The sequence below is a fragment of the Rhinopithecus bieti genome, unplaced genomic scaffold (assembly GCF_001698545.2).
Source record: "Rhinopithecus bieti isolate Rb0 unplaced genomic scaffold, ASM169854v2 scaffold_364, whole genome shotgun sequence".
In the NCBI taxonomy this organism is placed as follows: domain Eukaryota; kingdom Metazoa; phylum Chordata; class Mammalia; order Primates; family Cercopithecidae; genus Rhinopithecus; species Rhinopithecus bieti.
The window spans coordinates 837,780-859,939 of record NW_016803104.1 but is presented as its reverse complement, the minus strand read 5'-3'; the positions used below and the strand labels follow the sequence as shown (position 1 = coordinate 859,939).

The window sequence follows — 22,160 nt, the reverse complement described above, 5'->3', positions numbered from 1 at the left end:
CTCCCCTCCCCTTCCCTTCCCTTCCCTTCCCTTCCCTTCCCTTCCCTTTCTTTCTCTCTTTCTCTGTCTTTTCTAAGCTGTGCTGGCTATTTCAGAACTATTGTTTATTCCTATTGCTCTAGGACTAGAAGAGCAGGGCCCAAGACCAATGTATAAAAGCCCCCAACCCTCTTGCCAAAATGTCTCATCCCCAGATTCACTGGGTAGCTACTTATCTCCTGGGCCATTTTAATCCACCCAAAAAATCTTGTATGATTTATGGAATTTCCTGAGGCTTTCAGAAGGTATAGAACTATAGGTTTTAACTCTTGTACAATCAAAATCACCTGGGAGCTTTTTTAAAATAGGGATGTCTAGGTAGCACCTCCAGAAATTTCTTATTCACTTGGTCTGTGGCAAGGCTTAAATTAATTGTTTTTAAAAGATGCTCATGTAGCTCTAATGTGCAACAAAAGGCTAGAATCCCTCCACTCATCTATGTGTACTTCCAGCCTAATTTCACAAGACCACAAAATAAGAATAGTTGGGTTGCTTTCAAGGATTACAAAAAATAACACCATACTTTAAATATATGAAATGGTATCACAATAGTCTGAAAGAGTTCACCCTGTTTGTCAGCTGGGCATAGTGGCACACACGTGTAATCCCCAGCCAGCTGGGAGGCTGAGGCATGAGACTAGCTTGAACCCGGGAAGTGGAGGTTGCAGTGAGCCAAGATTGCACCACTGCACTCCAGCCTCAGCGTGGGTGACACAGCAAGACTTTGTCTAAAAAAAAAGAAACAAAAAAACAAAAGAAAAGAAACAAGGTTCACCCTGTTTGCACCTGAGATTTCTAAATCCAACAAACACGTGGATTATTATTCAACAACGATCTCATAAAAGATTCAGTTATCCAGGCAGTCAGGAAATGCTTGACCACATGCAAATAGTCACAGGGTCTGATCTCAACAGATGTCTTTTTTCAGCACCTGTTGGAGTCAACTCTGCCACTAGCCCTTTCAATGGGATGAAGTTTTAATTTTCCAAAAGTAGCAAGCCAGCCGGAATGCTAGAAATGCACATTTGCTGCTTCTGTTCCATTCTAGTAAACCATGTCCCGGATCATTATGTTGATCTCTTGAGTGTGTAGTTAATGACAGAAGTCTACAAATACCATTAGGATGGACTAGCAGCCTTGTTTATAAAAGTTTATTGGAGGGAGTTGATTTCACATAATTAGCCAATAATGGAAAACAATGTTGTTTTACCCTCTGAGAAGCCTGTCAACAATTGATTTGTTAAAAAATTAGAAACGTGGTTGTAAGTTGAAGAATGCAGAAAGCTTACCTAGAAAGCTGTTTCACAAATCCCCCAAGTGAAGAGCCTAAATTTATGTTTGACTGTAATGGAATAGCCAAAACGTTACACAGCTTAATGTTAAACATACCCATGACTGATTCTATGCAAAAGTATACATAAACAGGCTGTGTTAGCATCATTACCTCAAGTGTGTTCATCATTTCTATCTATAGTGTAGTACTGAATCAGGTGTTGCTGAGCTGAAGGTCACGGGTTATGCATAGCTATTCAAATACTTTATTTTTGAGACAGCTGAATTACTCCCTGACCTGACGTTAGTGAGTGGGCAGATCATCTTCATCTTTGTGCCTTCCTGTCCTTTCTAAAAATAGCAGAGCCTTTGACAAGGATATATTTTAAGCAGCTCATATTCACTTGTCTCATCAGGAGAAGCTTATTCTGGCCACTTGCATGTGTCAGGTTTGCATGTGTGCATAGTTAGACTTTGGGAATAGCAGTCCATGCTTCTCCACACAACTCGTCTAAGAAACTTACAAACATAAAGACCCTGAGATTGCTAGCTGAGAGTTTTGGCTACAAGTCAGTGGGTACACAAAAATGAAGGGAAGACACTTTTTAGGAATGTGACTATGCTTCCGAAATCATCCATTTCGGACATTTGTACATCAGTTCTCAGCTTCTCGGATCTGTTTTCATAAAACCTGGCTGTGATTTCGCTCCAGAGACCTCCGTGATCTTGCCGCTTTTAATAAATATTTATAGGAGGCGCTGCCAGCCTGTGGATAAGGGAAACTGATGAGAAACTGCCATCCAAAATCTGAACGGCAAAAACAAAACCAAGCCAAACCAAAAAATCTAAAACAAAACCAAAAAAGAACAACTCAAACAATCCGTGTTCACAAGAAGACGCGTAGAAAAAGACCTCCATGTAACTTTGATTTGATAACTGGATTTATCAGTCACTTGACTGGCATGCAGTGGGTACTTTGTATTTTTCTACAGTACTTTGAAACACAAGTGCAAATTTATGTTATTCTGCACAACTGGGACCAAAAAATTATGAGTGTGAGAAAACACAAACTCTAAAAGCAAGATGGAATGTAAGCAGGTAAACCCTGTTCCACAGTCATGTCATTCTGGTACAGATGTACGTGGTACTCGTGTTTGCACCTCTAAGAAATTTCCATTTTTTCACATCAAAAAATCCAGATATGAAGCTGAAGCGGCTTTCTTCGCCAACCTGAAGCTGTCTGATTTCAACATCATTGACACCCTTGGAGTTGGAGGTTTCGGACGAGTAGAACTGGTAGGTGATGGTTCTTTAAATACTTTTGATCACCTCTGCTTCCTTTGTAATTTTTTCCCCTAGATTAAGATTTCTTCCTTTTCTCTCGTTTTGTCTTTCATCATTAATTACCATTATTCCTAAATCAGTACCAAATACTTTGCGGTAGACATGTCATAATTAACAACAAAGTGGGCTAAATTGTGCAGTCAACGACTAAAAATAAAATAAATAACTCATTGCTTTTTAGAAAACCCCTTCATATTAAGTGTAAGGTGAACACATTGACTTAAAGAAGAGTCATTAAGCACTTCTTACCCAACTAATTTTCTATAATCTTTATTTCCTTTGTTCTGAGTGGTGCTTACTAACAATTATGCACCCTAACAATAATTACAATAATTGAAATGTAAATTTAAATACATATAAAGGGAAATAGAAGAGATATATATGAAGTAAATGGTGTTGTAGTAGTAATTCTGTGGTTCTGTAGTTGCAAGTTCCTATTTATAGTGCTAATACTTTGAATATTTTATATAGTTTATTTCATACACACAGTTTGTATACATATATACACATATACATACAGCTATATATTCATGAAGATGAAGACATTTTGTACAAGTTAATACATTCAACACGTTGCATGAATGTGGTGTAAACAACATGAAAACGTATTCTATTTTGCATTTGTTTGAAATATAAATTTAAAAACTGACATATTGTCACAAGAATGAGAAAAAAATGTATTCTTATGACTAACTGCATTTCAAGACGGTGTGGCTATAAACCCTAATTGAGAATGCAGATTGATTTCCACCTCCCTGCTGAACATGGAGGATTTCCTGATATCAGACACCAGTACAGTATGTGAGGAACTCCCTGAGATGGTGTACAGTGCAGTAAACAGTTACGGTTGCCATCAGGGGTCAGGAGAAATCCCCTTCCTTAAAAGTACATTGACCCAGCACTATTTTTATATTTGTCTATTTGTATTGCAGTTGCAATTTCTGACTTGAACAGGCAGAAAGATGATATTTACTTAGATATTAGACGAGAAGGTTTTAGAGCCATATGTCTCACTGAATTAGTATTATGCTTCCCTTAACACTGGTTGGAGATACTGTAGTAATACCACCTCTGACTTGAAAGTCTGTAAGTGTGCCTTTGACGATATGAGTATTTTCAGTTCTGGGAGAAAAAAAAAAAAGTAAGGTTCTAGACAAACCTCTTGCTTTTCTGAACCCTACCAATTAATGTAGCCATGGATTTATTTTTTAACAACTTTAGTTTTGTGGAAAACTATAATTGTCTGTATAGCTAATAAATATTCATTAACAGCATTATACATGAACTGCTTTGATTTGGAGGTGTTGGGACGTAACAGGCAGGAAAAGAAAACAGAGCTCCCTGCCATGCAGGATTTATTTTCTGATGTGTTTATATAGTTGTGTATTTCTAAAACACTCTCCAAATGAAGCAGTATAAGGGACAGAATTTCTCAGACAGTGATTGTAGGACTGTTATGGGTCCTTAAATGTTATTTTTTAAAGACGATGGACAATAAAACTGCTATTTTTGTTAACAAAAAAAAAAAATCAGCATTACAACTTTGTGAACTCTTAGACATTTGATAACTTAAATAGCGATCTTTGAAGTTACAAGTGAGATATTTAATGAAATATAGGAATTTACTTAGGATTTTTGAAATATTGAAAATAACTTACAGGCACTGAAGTCATTTCAAGCTAAAGAATTGAATACCAAGCTGATAGTGCAAATCTTCTAGAAAATCCTCTGAAAAGCAAACGAGAAGGTACAAACAAAATTTTGATTAGCCTCAAAATTGGGAAGAATTTAATGTGGGCATATAAATGTTTAGTTTAAAAACAAAAATTTTCATTTGTGCTCTCGTGTGTGTGCACACGTGTGTATGCTCATTTCTGTGTATTCATGTGCATGTTTGAGTATATATATAATATATATACATATATGTGCATAAAATCTCCATCCCCAGAGAAATACCAGTCAGCCTAATTTTCCTCTCATAGATATTATATTTTACTCTTTTAGACAGATGTTTATAGATAATGAACACCATAGCCCTAAGAATTAATTGAAGTTGGAAATGTAGCCTACTTTTCAAAAACTGTAGATATTACTGATGAGTGGTAAATTCATAATGGATCATGGGGTACAATTTCTACATTTGGGGAAGAGGCGCATGTCCTTAACCTTTTAAGGTCACATCAGCTTTCGTTGTCTTGCATGTATACAACATACTGTAGGACAATCAGAGTGCCTATATTGTCTTCAGTATTCAATGTGGACCAGTCATGTAAATGATCACTAATACCTTATTTTCCCAATTCTTACCATTTACTAATTGCCTGATAGTATTACTTTGGGGGTATTAAAATATTATCTGTGATTGTTCATCTTTTACATACATTCAATGATGCTGGAATTGAGAGTTTGGCCTCAACACTTTGCTTGTAATTGTACATACCATTTTCATGGAATATAACGAATCACCGTAACGATAATGGTGTACCATCAGAGTGGCACCTACCCCATTCGTAGTTAGGAGTAAGATGTAGGCAGAGACCAGTTCTTTTGGGATTACAGAAGTTTTCACTCTCCTCTAAGAATGACACATGCAAGATAATCTTGTCAATATTATAAAGTCCTATTAAAGCAATATCTAAGCAATAAAATCTTCATATAAACTCATTTTATATTTATGTATGGAGTGTTCAACATGTTAATACAAAGTATATAATACTTAGAATCTTAGTTTAGCAGTAATGTTGAGCAAGTAAATAACATTTCAAGATAATACCATAAGTTACACTTTAATTTTAAAATAGTATTTTTTAAAGTTTCCCAGAAATAACATTATAAAATTATAAGCCCTTCAGTGGAGTATGAAGAATTTAGAAATTTGAATTTTTGAACTTCATTTCCTATTAGAGTAAAGTTAAGAATGTAGTTTTCTCATCACTGTTTGACATACAGATTATGTTTGTGTGTGAAGGTAGTTATACCCTTCACAGACTTTTTAGCATTTCTTATCATTCATGTCAATTTAGATAAATGTAGATGCAGAAGTATTTTCTACAGGAGAATTTATAAATAGTTTATTCTCAATTTTTGGAGGTGAGAACATAATTTTGCCACATAATAAGAAACTTAAATATGTGTTCAGCAAAGAGTCCAGAAGCTTGAAGTGAAGGTCTTTTATGCATGGGAATTGTAGTCTTAAGCTATTCAGTCTCTTCCTAAATGGGCTTAGCATAACTGACTTTCACTTGTTTAATATCAGACATGTCCTGTTCACAACCATTTCCTCTGGGCAGTCATTTGGACTGCTTTCCTTTCTGTTTTCTGGCATATGGCATATTTTCTGTCTATGTTCTTTATTTTTAAGAATGGTCTTTCTAATGTGTTCAGTTACTGTCTGTTTACAGTATGTCTTCTAGGAGAACACATTTCATTTATAGTATCACTTTCAGCAAAAGAACTCAGCTCTCTTTTTATATATGACTTACTCACAAAAGCTCTAAGCACTGATGTAAGTCATCTAGGTAATCATCTTCATTTACAAAGTGTGACTGTAAAATAAGAAGGTTCGTTTTACAAATTACAAGTGAAAATTGGTCCCATTGCCTTATAGTCATATTCCCAATTTACTCTACTTTTGTCCTTCTGAGAAAGGCACCTGTTTTTCAGAATAGATTTGCACAAGTCAAAGACTAACTGATTTTTTAATATGCCAATAATATGTATTTGGAACTTTAAAATATTAGATATTTGATCTGTTTATTTAGCAATCTAAATGTCTCCTATACCAGAGTGACATACTTGGATAAAATATAGGAACAAATATAAGAGAAACATAACCTCTGTTTCTGGATTATATTCTTTCTACATCAGTTATTCTGTATATATGCAGTGAGCTCTACAATTGAAGATAAAAAATTCGATAAATACAATAGTCCTTGGCTCTAGAGACTCACAGTCTACTGGGAGGGGCAATCATGTAAACTAATAATTAAACTCATAAGTGAAGCATGATCAGCAGGGGCTCAGTGAGTGCAGGAACAAGACTTCTTGCAGGAGATAGCATTTCTGAGGCAGAGGGAGAGTTAAGGCATTAATATAAATAACCTGATGTATTATGGAACATACTTAGTAAATTGAAACTATTGCAGAAACAAATGTTTATTAATAAATTAACATTATATCTTTAATAAAATAACCTTTCATTTGAACACTTTGTAATCTTCAAATTGCTTTCAGGTTCGTTGTATAATTTTGCCCTTATAGCTACCCTGGGAGGAGAACATGAGGCATGATCCACATTTTACAGGAAAGAAGACAAGAATAATGTATATATGTGGTTTAAGGCCACTTAGTCATTGAAAGAGCTGTTGTTATTGCCCAGAATTACTGATTTTTTTAACTAGAAGCTTGCCATTCTGGCTTTCAAAAATATTTGGATTCTTACCACCACCATCAACAACAACCACCCCCAAATCAAACAAGTGTTACTTCATTGTCACATGTACACCTTTGCTTTAAAAAATTATTCTGGAATTCAAGAACCTGAATTAGAACTAAATCTAGAATAGATGTAGTAATTGTCTGCTGTGTGCCTCTCTTTCTGTTATATCTTCAGAGACTCCACTTTCTCTAACTCTTTTTCTGTTCCTATTTTAGTGGCAAAATGTCTGTGGAGAAAAAAAATCCGACAGTATAACATGGTAGCTAGAAGCTAGAGCTCTAGAATTAGGCATTCTGGATTCAGATGTTACCCATTGTGTATACTTAGTCATTTACTTAAAACTTTCTGAGCCTTGGTTTTCTTGTCTCTGAAATGATGATGATAATAGGATATATACCTCACAAGGTTGTGAAAATTAAACAAGTTAAAGCCCTCAAAATAGTGTCTCACACATCATGGGTCAGTAAATGGTGTTAATGTTGTTACTGTTGCTATTATTATTAAAACATGCTAATGATAGTTCTCTTTATCACTTCCAGCTATATGCATAGAAAAGGAAGGGAATGAAATGATTTTACTCTTTTCTTTTCCATTGCTAGGCCAAGGCCTGAGAGTGCAACCATTATTCTAACATAAGTAAGAGCCCAGAGGTCTTCAAATGACCTTCAATGATAGCTTCTATTAAATTTCTCCAAACCACTAAAGCTCTTAACTTTCTGATCTGACATGAGAGGAGATGGGAAACAATTTTCAATATCCCTTATGCTGAACCTGTGTGCACCTGAAGTAGCCTGCTTTTATTTATCCATTTCACTTCTAAATTGTGAAGCCCCACCTCTTAACCTCTCAATGGGAAATTGTTTTCAGTGCAAACTGCTGAATCATATCTAGTTTTTCTCCAGGCTTCTTAACCCATGGAACCTCAATTGGGCATAATAAAGACCTGGCTCTTGGCAAGTTGAATACAAAAATTACCTCTCATTCCTTCTCTGCTGCAGTTCAGTTTCTAAACCACATAACTGGATTGCCCAGGAAAAGAACATGTGGTAGTATGCTAAGACAAGCACGTGTAGTTAACAACGTGTGTGTCTGTTCATGACATCCATACCACTCTCACAGCATTTTTGCCAGCTACCTTGGCGCTATAAAAACAAGCAAGCAGGCTTGGAGTGCTATGTAAACCAATTGGAAAAAAAAAAAAAGAGACTAAGAGGTGATTAAGCAAGAAGTTAGGTGATAAACCCATTGCTCAGTCAGCAGGGTCTTATTGCGAAAGGTGAGCGACTTAACTCCAAAGGGAAACCCCATGTAAGATGAAAACATTTCAAGAGCTTTCTACAGCCAAGCCACACAGCAATGAAACAGAATAGCTATGGAGATCTTTGGGCAGCATTGCCATGTGTACCCACAGTGATTTATGCTGCATTGGACAACGGGGGGAAACCCTGCTGCCCTAAGGCCTTGTGTCCTCTGTAACTAAAGTGAATAAGGACTCAATACTGGTTGAAACTGAAAGTTTGCTTCATTTTAACATTGCCTCTTCTCTAGTGGTACTCTACATGGTTTATTATTAAATATGTAATTCTCATTTTATGTTTATTCTTCAAAAGAATGAAAATGGACAAAAATTATTAACTGTAATAAACAGCATTCATTTCTCAGAAAATAAGTTCTTCAGATAGCTAATGAAAATCTGATTTAATAAATCTAATAAATTGAGCATCAGTAGGTGTGGTAACAATATACTGCAACTGCTAAAATAACCACATGACAGTTTCAATGCAGAAATTACAAGCAGTAAAGCTTATCTCTACTTTGGCATATGCAAATAAAGTAAGATAAGCATTACTTCATCTCATTATAGTAGAATAAATTTTCTTTTGTACATTGATAATTATAATAAAATTTAGATTACATGAATGAAAACAAATATAAGTTACTTTCTAACACATCTTGTGAAATTATAGAAATTTTATATATTAGCAATCAATTGAAATGCCTATTTTTTATTACAAGTAGTTGAAGTCAGTATCCTACCACAAGATAAAATGTTAGTAGTTTCTCCTCTAAACCTGCATAGGATTTTAGAATGATCAATATAAATCTAGAATCCACTGGGCATGTCTTTCCAAAGCTTAAGATAATTGGTGATGAAACAGCTCTTCTAAAAGTTAACATTTAGGTCATACTTGCCTTTTTGTTTTCTCTGACATAAATATTATTTTTTTTAATCCAGAGAATTAATGGGTACATCACATTAGGCAAAAATCATCTGTTTTAAAAAACCCAAACTATTTCTGGAATATAAAATATCAGACATAATTCCTGCCCTCAAGGAATTTCTGCCTCCTCCTAAGAAAGAAGATAAGATTAAGATATTTGAAAAGTAGCAAACAAAATCTTATGCTATTGTGTTAAATTAAAAAGTATGCAGAAGAGTTCTCAGTATTTCATCAGGAGAGAGGTCATTTGAAATTGGTGGAGTAGAAGAGGGCCTGGGAAGATATACAGAACTGAAGCCAGGCAGTGGAGAATAGGTTGGGATTTAAATGAACAGATGGGGAAAGGCCATTCTGGGAAAAGGCCATTCCAGGCAAGGGTTACAACATAAAAGGCCACATGTTGTTACAGGACACCAAAGCAAGTGACTAGACTAGAGTGAATTACTGTTGGGGGAGCAGAGAGAAATATTAGACAGCTGATCAGTAGAGTATAATTATATTATATTCTTTAAAAAGATTAGACTTGCCAAAAAAAAAAAAAAACAGTTGTTTGGACATTGAGTAATGAAAGCATATAAACACAGACTCTGCTCCGAACTTCTATCTATGACATGAAATAATGCACTATAAGGTGACTAGACAAGCTATTTTTAGGTGGCGCTGCTCCTAGAAATAGACATCATAATTTCTCTTCTGACAAAAGTAGGTTATTTTGTACCACAGTGCAGTCTGCATTCCTGAAAATTTCATGTAAACACTTTCAAAGAGGGATTCCTTCCATTGAGAGGGAAAAATAGTCCCCTTGTGTGTCTTAAGTTATGTAGAAAATAGTCATGTCTTTTTAAATAAAATGAAGTAATTTATCTTGCTTTCTGGAAAAAATATAAAACAGGTAATTCTGTATGTTTCAATATATCTCATCAATTGCATATATTTAATTTGTTGCTAGTTAGTACTCGGTCCCTCAGTATTCCCCATTGTCATTGACATATGCAACATATTAGCTTGAACATTGAGCTATGAGGTCAGGAGCTTTTGTGGGCCAGGTAGTTTGTTCTTAGGCCCCAGCTCCAGCCCACTGCCTTTCACGTTCACACTGAGAGTGGGGAGATCATCACTACCCAAAAGAAGTTCAAACAAATAAGTTAAACAAAGGAGAGCCACTGTCTGGTCATCACTTTGACCTTGGATGCCACATCTACACAAACAAAGCAATTTAAATTTTTAATGTGACTGCTTTCCCTAAAGTAAACTGGTATAGGCAAAATCCAGTAGATTCTTATTGAACTGACTTAGCTACAGTTGATGTCCTTTTATATTTGTGAAAATCTGAAACACAAGATAAATGTGAAATATAAGAATCTTTTGGGGAAGAAGTTATCTTTTCTTTTCTTTTTTCCTTAATTTACTTTTATCTGAAAATGTCTTTATTTTGCCTTATTATTGAAAGATTCATTGAATTATAAGTTAGCAGGTTCTCCCCTACATCCTTCCAACCCCATCCTCTCCACCCTCATTCCCATTCCCCCAGCCCTGTCTCCCAGCACTTTTAAAGTATTATAAAATGTATTTTAAATTGTAATAGCTTTAGGGGGTATAAGTAGTTTTGGCTACATGGATGAACTGTATAGTTATCCTTTTTGTAACATCAGAGGGACAAAGTTTGAGGATAATATGTAATAAGACATTAAGATCTGATTATAAGCAATTTTATTACAGTTTTCCAGTATCCAACAGTTCTAAAAAATTATAAAGTCATTCATCCCTATATTTTAAAAGTATAACCGCAATGCAAAACCTTTCATGAGTTAATTGGGTCACATGTCAGAAAGAGAGTTGAATTTCACAGTATGTCATCCTCTCTGTTTCATTTCAACCTATTTTAGATTTTCAGAGTCAATAAATGAAAGGAATTGAAATTTAAATATTCGACTTCACCTACGTGGTTATATGTGTACTTTAAGTATTAGAATTGAATTTATGTGAGCTATTCATGTGCTCAATTTAAAATATGTAAACAAGTTTTCAAAACTGATACACATAGTATTTCCTTATACAAGTGAGATTATGCATAGAAACTAAAGTATTGGGTAGAGGATGAAAAATATTTGATTAGTTGCTGAAAAAATAATTTAAAGTATATTATAGGTAATAAAATCCTGTAAGTACCACTTTTAATAATCACTGCAAAATGAAGTAAAGTTTATTTAGCATAAAAGCGGTAGGAAATAAATGTTATGTTTAAGGAATGATAAGACACTCAATGTAGGCAACCTTTTGAATGAAAATGAATGAATGCTAATTCCTTAATAAGGGAAATTATAAATGTTCTTTGATTTGCAAGTAACTTCTAGGAAATTGTCCAGGCCTTTGTTCACAGTATAATTAACAATAAAAAAAATTAGGTTCTTTTCTGACTTTCCTCCAAACTGAAAGTTAAATGTCTTTAAAAAATAGAAAAAAAAAATTACCTCCTCTTCAAAATAACTTTGTCTTTTAATAAATTTAAATTTAATAATATAGATATTTCCTGATATTTCTGGTCACTAGCTGTAGAACTGATTTTAAGTCTGAAAGCAAGTTACAGAGAAAATAAGATTACTGATATTTTTGATGAGGTGTTGAGGTAAGTGAAGAAAGAAAAACGAGGATGAGAAGGAGACCCTCTCTTGATTATCTGTCCATTGTGCAAATGGCAGATGGATTCAAATGAAAAGGCATGTAGAAAAATAAGCTACTTTTCTATCCTCTTTTCTTCTCAAAATGTTATACCTGACTCTGTGTGTGTATGAGTGTGTGTGTGTAGGTTGGGGGCGGCGGGGCTATCTATGAATAGATACTTTGATGCATAAAGCCTTTACCATGAAGTTGAGTCACCACTACAACAGTGTTGTGCCTCTATGCCTCATGGCTGAAAAGCATTCCAATTGTGACATCTGTGTCACACTCATAATCTATCCTTTGCATTCTCCGGGTCATTCAAATATGTGTCGCTTAGGCTGTGACAAGTTTCTTTTATTCTTCTCTCTTACGTATCCTATGAAACAAGGCAAATGCTATGGTTCATTCTTAAATTTCAGACATTGGTCAAGGGGAAAAATAAATCATATGATGTTATTGTGCAGAGAAAAGTGAGGGAAATAGAGATGTGATTGTGATCTCTGCTTAAGTTAATAATAGAATTAGTATTTTTTGTTATTGTTGTTGTTAAGAAATGTTGGGAAATATAATCCAACACTGATTTGTAGGATAGAAGCTTTCTGTTCACTTAAAGCATTTCATCTTATTTTATGAATGTCATAAGCTGACTTCTCCTGAACATGTGGGCACTTTAGTTGGCCATGTCCAAAAAGTCATTTGAGTCAGAGTAATAAAATTGCTTTTCTTTCACCGTGAAAGTAAAATTTCCTTAAATTCAAACAAGTACATTTTCCTACTCCTGTTTTCATTCAGTTGATTGGGACTACTAACTTAAAAACAGATTTAATTATGAGTTGCAATAGTAAGATACTATGTCTTGGAATTCATAGTAGTGATGATCATTCTTACATAACACTTTTTAATTTCTAAAGAATTTTCACATACACTATCTGATTTGATCTTACAATATATGTTTCTATAATATGGAGCTGATTGTTTGTTTATTTTTTTATTTATTCATTTATTTATTTATTTTTGTTTTGAAATGGAATCTTGCTCTGTTGCCCAGGCTGGAGTGCAGTGGTACGATCTTGACTCACTGCAACCTCCGCCTCCCGAGTTCAAGCAATTCTCCTGCCTCAGTCTCCTGAGTAGCTGGGATTACAGGCACCCACCGCCACTCCCAGCTAATTTTTATATTTTTGGTAGAGATGAAGTTTCGCCATGTTGGCCAGGCTGGCTGGTCTTGAACTCCTGACCTCAAATGATCTGCCAGTCTCAGCCTCCCAAAGTGCTGGGATTACAAGCATGAGCCACTGCACCTGGCCTGGTTTTATTCCCTTAAGTAAGGAAAATGAAGCTTTAGGATGTCACACGGACTTGCATACAACCACAGTTGGTTTATTATTGCAATATTTTAACCTCCCAATCCCCAGCATCCATGGGAGATTGGTTCTAGGACCTGTCCTCACCAACACCTCTTCCAGCTGCAGATACCAAAATTTATAGATGCTCAAGTCCCTAATAGAAAATGGCATAGTATTTGCATATACACGCATTCTCTCCTATATTTTAAATCATCTCTAGTGTATTTACAATACCTAATACGATGCAAATGTTATGTAAGTAGCTGTTATACTGTATTGTTTAGGGAATAGTGACAAGAAAAATGTCTATATATGTTCACCTCAAGCACAACCATCCATTTTTTTTTTCCGAGTATTTTTAATCCTTGGTTGGTTGAATGTGAATGTAGAACCCACAGATGCAGAAAGCCGACTGTACTATTATTTTGACAAGATAGCTTTTAAAGAACTTTGTGTTAATTATGTACATTTTGTTTAAATGTATTCATGATCCTAATTTTTTTTTAAATAATACTTTTATATTTAGGTTTTTCAATAAACAAGTAGTAAAGTCATTAAAATGACTTTTAAAATGTGTCAATATTTAACAGAAATTAGAGCTTAAAATCTAGTTTTGGCTAACTGAGGAAGTAAGCATAGAGAAATACATTTTTGACATTAAATTCCTTAAAATGTAAACGAAACATATAGCTACCTGACAAATCAATACAGAACTAGAAGCTGTAGATTCAAGAAATTATGAGTTCTCTCTCTTTTAAAAAATTCTTTAACAACTTCATTGAGGTGTAATTTACATACCATAAAACTTTCCCATTTTAAGTGTATAATTCAGTGATTTTTAGAATTGTATGACCATGATATATCCCAGTTTTAGAACATTCCTACCACTTCAGTAAGAACCCTTGTGCCCATTTAGAAATACTCTCCATTCCAATCTCCAGGTTTGTGTGTGTGTGTGTGTGGAGACAGGGTCTTGCTCTGTCACCCAGGCTGGAGTGCAGTGGCATGATCTTGGCTCACTACAGCTTGAGCTTGGAGGCTCAAGCAATCTCCCACCTCAGCCTCCCAAGTAGCTGGGACTACAGGTGTGCACCACCATGCCCGGCTAATTTTTGTGTTTTTTGTAGAGACATTGCCATGTTGCCCATGGCTGGTCTCAAACTTGTGAGCTCAAGTGATCTGCTTGCCTCGGTCTCCCAAAGTGCTGGCATTACAGGCGTAAACCACCACACCTGGCCTCTCATCTACTTTCTATCTCTTGAGATTTACCTTTTCTGGTACAGATATTCAGATGCTAAAATTTTGTGTTACACTAAATGTTTTCATTTTTTACATGTATGATCTAGTTCAATAATCTAAATACCCAGTTATTTAATGTATAGTAACTTCATGCCTTTTTTCCTCCTGAATTTTATGGCAGTTTTATGGCTTCTGCACACCCCGCTTCAGCTTTGTTATTATACTCCACTGCTGCAGAACAGGATATTTACATTGTTTTCTGAACATAGAATCTAAGGCCAGTGTCTTACAGGGCTGTGAAGAGCTGTCTGGCAATAGGAAAATATTGGAAAATGATGGAGGTGGAACATAGTGCTTATGCATTTATAGACAGTCTAGTGGTTTGTTTACTGATGTTCTTATTGTTGATGTTTTATTATATGTCTTTGGCTGGTTTTAGTGAACCTGCTCTTTGGCATGGTTAATCTAATAGGATAAGATACTCATAGTTTCTCAGTGTAGGGCTTTCTCTCTTCTTGCCACCCCCAACCTCCGCTTTTTTTTTTCTTCTTTTCTTCCTTTGTAGAACGTTTCACTGCAGCACTTGTCGTAAATTCCTTAAGTCATCTCAATTTATATTAAATGTGGGTTACTTAAGCATAAAATCACAGACCTTGCCAAATTATTTCTGGATTACTTACAAAGCCTTTTTCTCCCAGGTTAAAGAGAGCCGAAACTAAAAAATGGCTTTATGCTTCATCAAATAATACAGATTTCCTGATTAAAATTTTGTGCTATTTTATTTAGAGAAAATATTTGCCATTCCTACTGTGCAGCTATTACAATCACGGTGATTCTGCCTGCATTCCTGTAGGCGTTGAAGCCCATTTTAATGCTCTTCCTGAGAAAGCTACTGCTACTTTTTTCCAGTGTGTGTTATTTGAAAGTTAGTAACACAGAGAATATAACAGAAACCAATCCCTTCATATGTTGAGGTTGAGAGGACAAAGAAAATGAAACCCCCACCACCCAACCACCCAACAGAATATGAACATAAATGTAAAGTTAAGGTCATACTTTCAGAGAGGACCATCATGTTTCCTTAAGCGACCTATGTGTCACTTGGAGTATTTCCCCTTTTCCTTCTTCCCAAGATATTGCCACATGTTTGTTGGGCCGTTTCTGTAAGGTTAAATATAATTAATGTGCTTTAAAAATGCATATTGCGTCTTATTGCAGATGTATAGAATTCTCTAGCTGGAATGAGTTTTTAAAGATAATATAGTTTCGCCCTTTATTTTCTGAAAAGTGGTCTGAGGCCCAGTGAGATTATATGACTTATTTGTCAAAGATCCAGAATTAGGTCCCAGGTTTATGTTTTCCTAAACTCCCTTCATCACCTTTGTTCTGTAGCATCAGTTTACCTAAGGGAGAGCATGAAGGGAGTACCCTTCTCCTGCAGTGCATGGAAATATAATTTGAACCACTTCATATGGGGCTTTTGCATAATAATGAGACATGTGACATTGACAATTTAAGCTTTGAATTTAAGAAATCATTTCAATTACAGTGTAATTCAGGAAGTAATTTTCTTCCAAAATAATTAAGATAGTGACAGTGCAAAATAAGCTATGAGCTCTTAATAACAAGGTGAAATGAATGAATAGATACAAATTCTAAGGGCCAACTCACAGCCAGTGGTACTGAGCCAGTTTTAACCTTGCCTTGATCGTAATCTTCCTTCCTAATAAGGGCAAAAAGTTGGGTCCAGTAGGAAACAAGCCTTTTTAAGGCAACCAGCTACCCTACATAGAAAGGAAGGATGTACTCTATTTAAATACAACCAGCAAATGCATCTTCAAAGCTCTTTAAATGCTGATGACATCACCTCTCATTTTCAGGCCAGTATTATGCAGATATCAGCTATAGCCAGATAGTTAAGAACTTGTCAAAATCCTTGTCAAAAATTCCCACCTTAAGATCTACTTGGCCCAAGTATACATTCATTCAAATGTCAATATAATACTTCATATTGAAGTAACAGTTTATTGTAAATGAAACATTTACCAATTCTAATTTCTAATATAGCACATAGCATTTCTTATATAAAATAAAATGAAGATCTTGAGTATTCAGATTTTCTTGTTCATTTTCCCTTTGTAGGAATTTTGAGAGTAAAACCAGTGTGGTATAAGCATCTATAATCTTTGTTTTTTGAGAACAGCTATATAATTACAGAAAAATGTGAAGATAGTACAGAAAATTCCTATATACACTGAACCTAATTACCCCTATTATTGACAACTTACATTAGTATGGTACATTTAATGTAATTAATGAACCAATAATAATGCTTTATTATTATTATTTTAGACCTTTTTTTAAGTTCTGGAGTACATGTGCAGGATGTGCATGTTTGTTACCTAGGTAAACATGTACCATGATGGTTTGCTGCACTTATCAGCCCATCATCTGATATTAAGCCAGCATGCATTAGCTATTTCTCCTGATGCTGTCTGCCAACACCCACCAGCCCTCCCCCGACAGGCCCCATGTGTGTTGTTTCTCTCCCTGTGTCCATGTGTTCTCATTAGTCAGCTCCCATTTATCAGTGAGAACATGCAGTGTTTGGTTTTCTGTTCTTGTGTTAGTTTGCCGAGGATAAAGGCCTCCAGCTCCATCCATGTCCCTGCAAAGCACATGATCTTGTTTCTTTTTATAGCATCCACAATATTGTAGAAGTAGCTTCTCAAATCCTTACTCATCTACTTGTTAGCACTGAGGTGGGTTGCAGTCAGAACAAAGAAAACACTTTGTTTGATACATAACACTTTTATTTGGTTTTCATAGGTAATCTATCAGGATATCCCCATATTACAGATGAGGAAGTGAAAGCGGAGAGAGTTTGAGTAATTTGTCCAAGAGAACAAGGGAAAAAAAAAGGTTGAGATTGAAAAAATTTAGTCAGATATCACACTAGTCACACTCTCAACCAGGGCATTAGCCTGTACACCTAGGAGATTAGGACAGTCTTCAAAGGAAGACAAACCTGAGGAACATGCATAACTATCTAAGCTAGTCCTTGGCAAGAGGCAGAAGAAAAATATGCACTCCTGTTCTCCTCTTTTCCTGGCTGATCTCTTTCCATACTCAAAAGTAATTTCATAGCTCTAAGCAACTTGCTAAAAAATCATCATTATCATCATCATCATCATCATCATCACCATTATTATCTCAAATGGACATAAGTAGACTTGGTATAATTAATTTGAACAACAGGAAAATAAAAAGAAAACTAAATGTCACCTTACAATTCATCATGGATTAGGTTTGTTAAAATATTTTTATAATAAAACATAATATCTTAGCCTCAACAAATACAAATTGCTGTAACTTACTCAGAGTTTATATTGAAAAAAATGTTTGTAGCCAGCCCTGTAAAAAGGTAATAGTGTGGTTCAGCCCCAGACCTCAATAGGTTGTTATGCTCTGTGCAATTTCTTCATATCTTTGCATTCATGGAATTCTAGTTGAATCAGAATCAATTAGAAAGATTCAGACAATAATAATAAATAGCTATTACAATTTAAAAGAGACTTGCAAGTTTTTTCATGATGAGAGTTTTACTTTTACTCATTATAAAAGCAAGATATGATGATTGTTCAAAAGTTAAGCAATTCAAAAGTAAAAGAAGTAAAATCAACTAAAATTTCCCTAAGGAAAAATCATTGTTAACGTATTGATGAACACATTTCTGATTGTCTTGTCATAAATTTATTTCACATATAGATGTGTGTGTGTATATATATATGTATACATACACACTAATATTCAGACACACTGTGAGATCATAAAATGTATGCTGTCTTGTAATCAGTATCTTTTATTCATGTTTTGGTTATTTGTTTTGGTTATTTTTCCATAATGTTAAATATAATTCTAAGTAATCATTTTTATAGTTGCATTGCATGGATATACCATAATTTATTTTTGCAAGCTCCTCCTCTTGATAGAAATTTAGATTGTTTCTAAAATTTTCCATTAGAAACAATGTTTAATTGAACATTCTTGAATGATCTTTGGAAAGTTGTTGGTTTATCAGAAGATTTCTGATGAATATGTTACTTGGACTTTATGCAAATAATTAACTTCAACATTCTCGACTGTCTCTGTTGAGTTAGTTCACACGAGTGGTCCTCAGGTACCCTGACTTTCTGGTTAGGATCTTGAGTTCTGTCAGTCTTGCAGCATTCTGGTTTAAATTGGAAGTGGAGATTCTAAGGGCCCTGCCCTAAGGAACTCATGAGATCTTGTACAGAGTGCAAAGAAGGAAGATGATTCTAGACCCAAGGACTGCTTCTATACAAAGTAAAGGCAAAGCAGAAAGCCTCGGTAGGTTAGCAATATAGTTCTATAAACTTTCTGTAATTAATTTTTTTAAATTGGCAAGTAGTAAGCCTGATTCCCAAGAATTTCTGTAGCCTTCACCTATCTCTTATGACATATGCCACCCACCAGCTCTCATCACCCTCTTCCTACCCCACTTGGCTTCTCCTTGCAGTATTCAAGCAATCAGGTACCCCAAACCCCTAATACATGGAGGTCCCTGGAAGTGCCTAGGAAAATGTCAGTGAGGCTTTGGTTGTTCTCCCAAATCACATGCCTAGCACAAGTTAAGCTTAAAGGTAATAGAAATATTGTTCAGTTTATCTCACAGTCCATGAGTTAGTCGATTCCATTAAACTTTGATTTGCAAAGTATCAATCACTGTGCATTTAATTGGTTTGTATTCAGCTGAAGGGAAGCAGCATTTGGTGGAAATAGCTTGGGCCAAAAAAGACCTGAACATGAATCCAGTTCTGCCACTTGATAGCTCTGTCACCTTGGGAAAGATAGAAATTGTTTTTGGAAATCAGTTAATTCCTCTGAAATAGCAACATTTGATTTGTCCTATTCAGTAGAGATTGCTGGTTATAAGCAGAGAGTTCATCAATGAATGCCCATTTGGTGGCGTGTTCTCATTTAGGATCATAATAACTGCGGTATCTGGTATTATCCTCAGCCAGAACTAGGGCTCAGAGCAGTTAAGCAACTAGCCCGAGAGAGACTAGTTGCTTAAACTGAGACAGACTAAGCAGACTCAGAATTCAAGTCCAGACCTGTGACTATAAAGACTGAATTCTTTCCTCCTACCCTGTGTTCACGGAGAAAAAAAAAATCTGCGTTATCATCACTGAAGAAAATACTTTTTATAGTAGGCATTTTTGAACTACACAACAATACTCACTAGTTTAACTGGATATGACTCTGAAGAGGGAATATGACTCTACTCCTTCTTCTCTGAATTGTAGTTCTGTAAGAGAGCTCATTTTTCATGCCATCTTCCCTAACTGTCCAGATTTCTTTTAGAAGTGAGTTTTCACATTTTGTGTTTTATTATGAGTTACAACTGAATTTATTTGTATCACACTAATCTGTCATCTTTGAGTTTCACAGATAGAGTAGAGGGCCTTTGGCTGTTAAAGACATTTTCAAATACCCATTTTTCCCTTTACCTGTCATACTGATTCATGAATGCTGGCAGCTAAGCGAGGCCCATTTATTTGCAGTATCTTCATGCTCCCTCCTACGGAACTTGCCACATTAATATCCTCTAAGATCGAACTCAATCTGTACATGTGTGCAGGAACAAGACACTTAAGAACTTCGCTATCCCTGCTGATGAAGCAGTAAATAATTAACAACTAAAGAGGGGACAGCCATACTTCAGCTGAAAAGCAGAAACAGCATGCCGTGTTATTTCCCCCAAGGTTTCATTACTCCCAAATAATATCGGCTGTTTGGTATCATCTTGAGGATTCTGCTGCTTGACAGCACTAGATGATAATGTCCTTATATTGCTTTTAAATAATTAGCTCTGTTATCTCTTTTGTTTTTGCTACAAGTCACCTTCCTGAAATTTCTTGTAAAACCTTAAACAGCACCCTGTCTGAGTAAGGCATTTGGAAGATCCATGCCTCCTCTGGAGCTACTGGGAGCCATGTGGGCTTCAAGAGAGGCATGGCACATGGAAAGATATTGAGGCTCCAGGTCTTCCCAGTTACTAGAGAGTAAAGTTTGAGGTCAAAGGAACTAAAGCCATCATGCTTGTTTGAGAAGAAAAACAAACGGCTTTCAAAATCTCCTGAAAAAAATCTTGTTACAATTTTTTTTTTTCTCTTTAAACTGCAGGGAGGGAAAATTCTGCAAGGTTAAAAAGAAGAAATGAATACAGTCAGTACTGAAGAAATAACAGTCTGCAGTCTCAGGAGAGACTAGGGTCCACCACTCAAGTTAAAACCCTAGAAATATCTGTGGACTAGAACTAAGGGGAAGAATATAAAGGCCCATATGACCCTGTTTTGGCCATGTTTGCTTAAATAAAATTGGAAAAGAAGTTATTTTTTTCCACTATTTTGATTGAAGAAGAAAAATCATAAAATGTATTCAAACACACTCTATGAAATGAAATAATAAAACTAGAACTAAGTACATTTTCCCTCTTCTAATCCACATGTGAATACAATTAATTTGGAATCAAGTTAGTTAAATTTCAGCCAATTCAGAGCATGAGATTGGATGATAGCTGTGAGCCCTGGATGTTAAACCCAGCTCTAGCAAGGATGTACTGTGTGTGTGACTTGCGTGGTGGCTAAGGTTCATTTAAGTGCTCCATGTACCTGTTAATTTGAGGATAATAATGCCCTTTTATAAGTCTATGGGCTTTTTCTTACTCCCTTCTCTCTTTCTTTAAGGTCCAGTTGAAAAGTGAAGAATCCAAAACATTTGCAATGAAGATTCTCAAGAAACGTCACATTGTGGACACAAGACAGCAGGAGCACATCCGCTCAGAGAAGCAGATCATGCAGGGGGCTCATTCTGATTTCATTGTGAGGTAAAGGCCCCATGCCAGGGACAGATGTACCCAACTCCAAGTGACAAATCCACCACAAAACCCTCTGCCACCTGTGCGCACTGTTAACACATTTCGTATGCACAAAGAAACTTATTTTTAATCTAATCTTAAAGTTTTGTTTGATTTCTAAAAATAGAGTTCTGATTCTACTCTTTCTTTTAAAGAGAATCAGTGTCTGAAAACAATGTGGTTTCCAAAGGACGTACCAGAGTTTCTAACATTCCGTTTTATCTTTTTTTAAACCCCAAACTCTACATAGACCTCTGATGCTTAAAAGACAAAATATTCAAAATCAAGCTATTTAACCTTTAATTATCTGAATATATTTTGAAGATCTACAAAAATGAAATGACAGCTGACCATTCCACCTCAGTACTAATAAAGGGATAATGGGGAGATTTTTATATGCAGAAGCAGCTTTATGTAGTGAATTTTCCAGTGGCACTTAGTGAAAACAGGATGTAACATAAATTTGAGCGAATAGCACATGAAATTTATACATGTCTGAATTTGTAAAGTTTAATCCACTTTATTCCCATTTTCGTTGCATGTTGATGACCACTAAACGTTGCCCCAACAGTCCATGCTCAAAACATCACCCAAATTGGAATGGAAAGAACCCCAAGAAACCCTCTTTGTCCATAATCATTATGATTAATCCATTT

The 22,160-nt window shown here is 35.4% G+C and overlaps 1 protein-coding gene and 1 long non-coding RNA gene across 2 annotated transcripts in view; one reads left to right on the top strand and one right to left on the bottom strand.

Moving 5' to 3' along the window:
- LOC108543404 (cGMP-dependent protein kinase 1-like) overlaps positions 1-22,160 on the top strand; it is a 161,999-nt gene that overhangs the window by 105,129 nt on the left and 34,710 nt on the right. Inside the window, 2 exon segments of the mRNA XM_017893900.1 lie at positions 2,511-2,607; positions 21,335-21,474. Coding sequence (XP_017749389.1) covers positions 21,371-21,474 — 104 coding nt within the window. The 5' untranslated portion in view covers positions 2,511-2,607; positions 21,335-21,370.
- LOC108543479 (uncharacterized) overlaps positions 1,257-22,160 on the bottom strand; it is a 55,656-nt gene continuing 34,752 nt past the window's right edge. Inside the window, exons 2-3 of the long non-coding RNA XR_001889596.1 lie at positions 4,314-4,383; positions 1,257-2,077 (exon numbers count right to left, since the gene is read on the bottom strand). This is a non-coding gene — a long non-coding RNA (uncharacterized LOC108543479). The remainder of the gene's footprint in view (positions 2,078-4,313; positions 4,384-22,160) is intronic.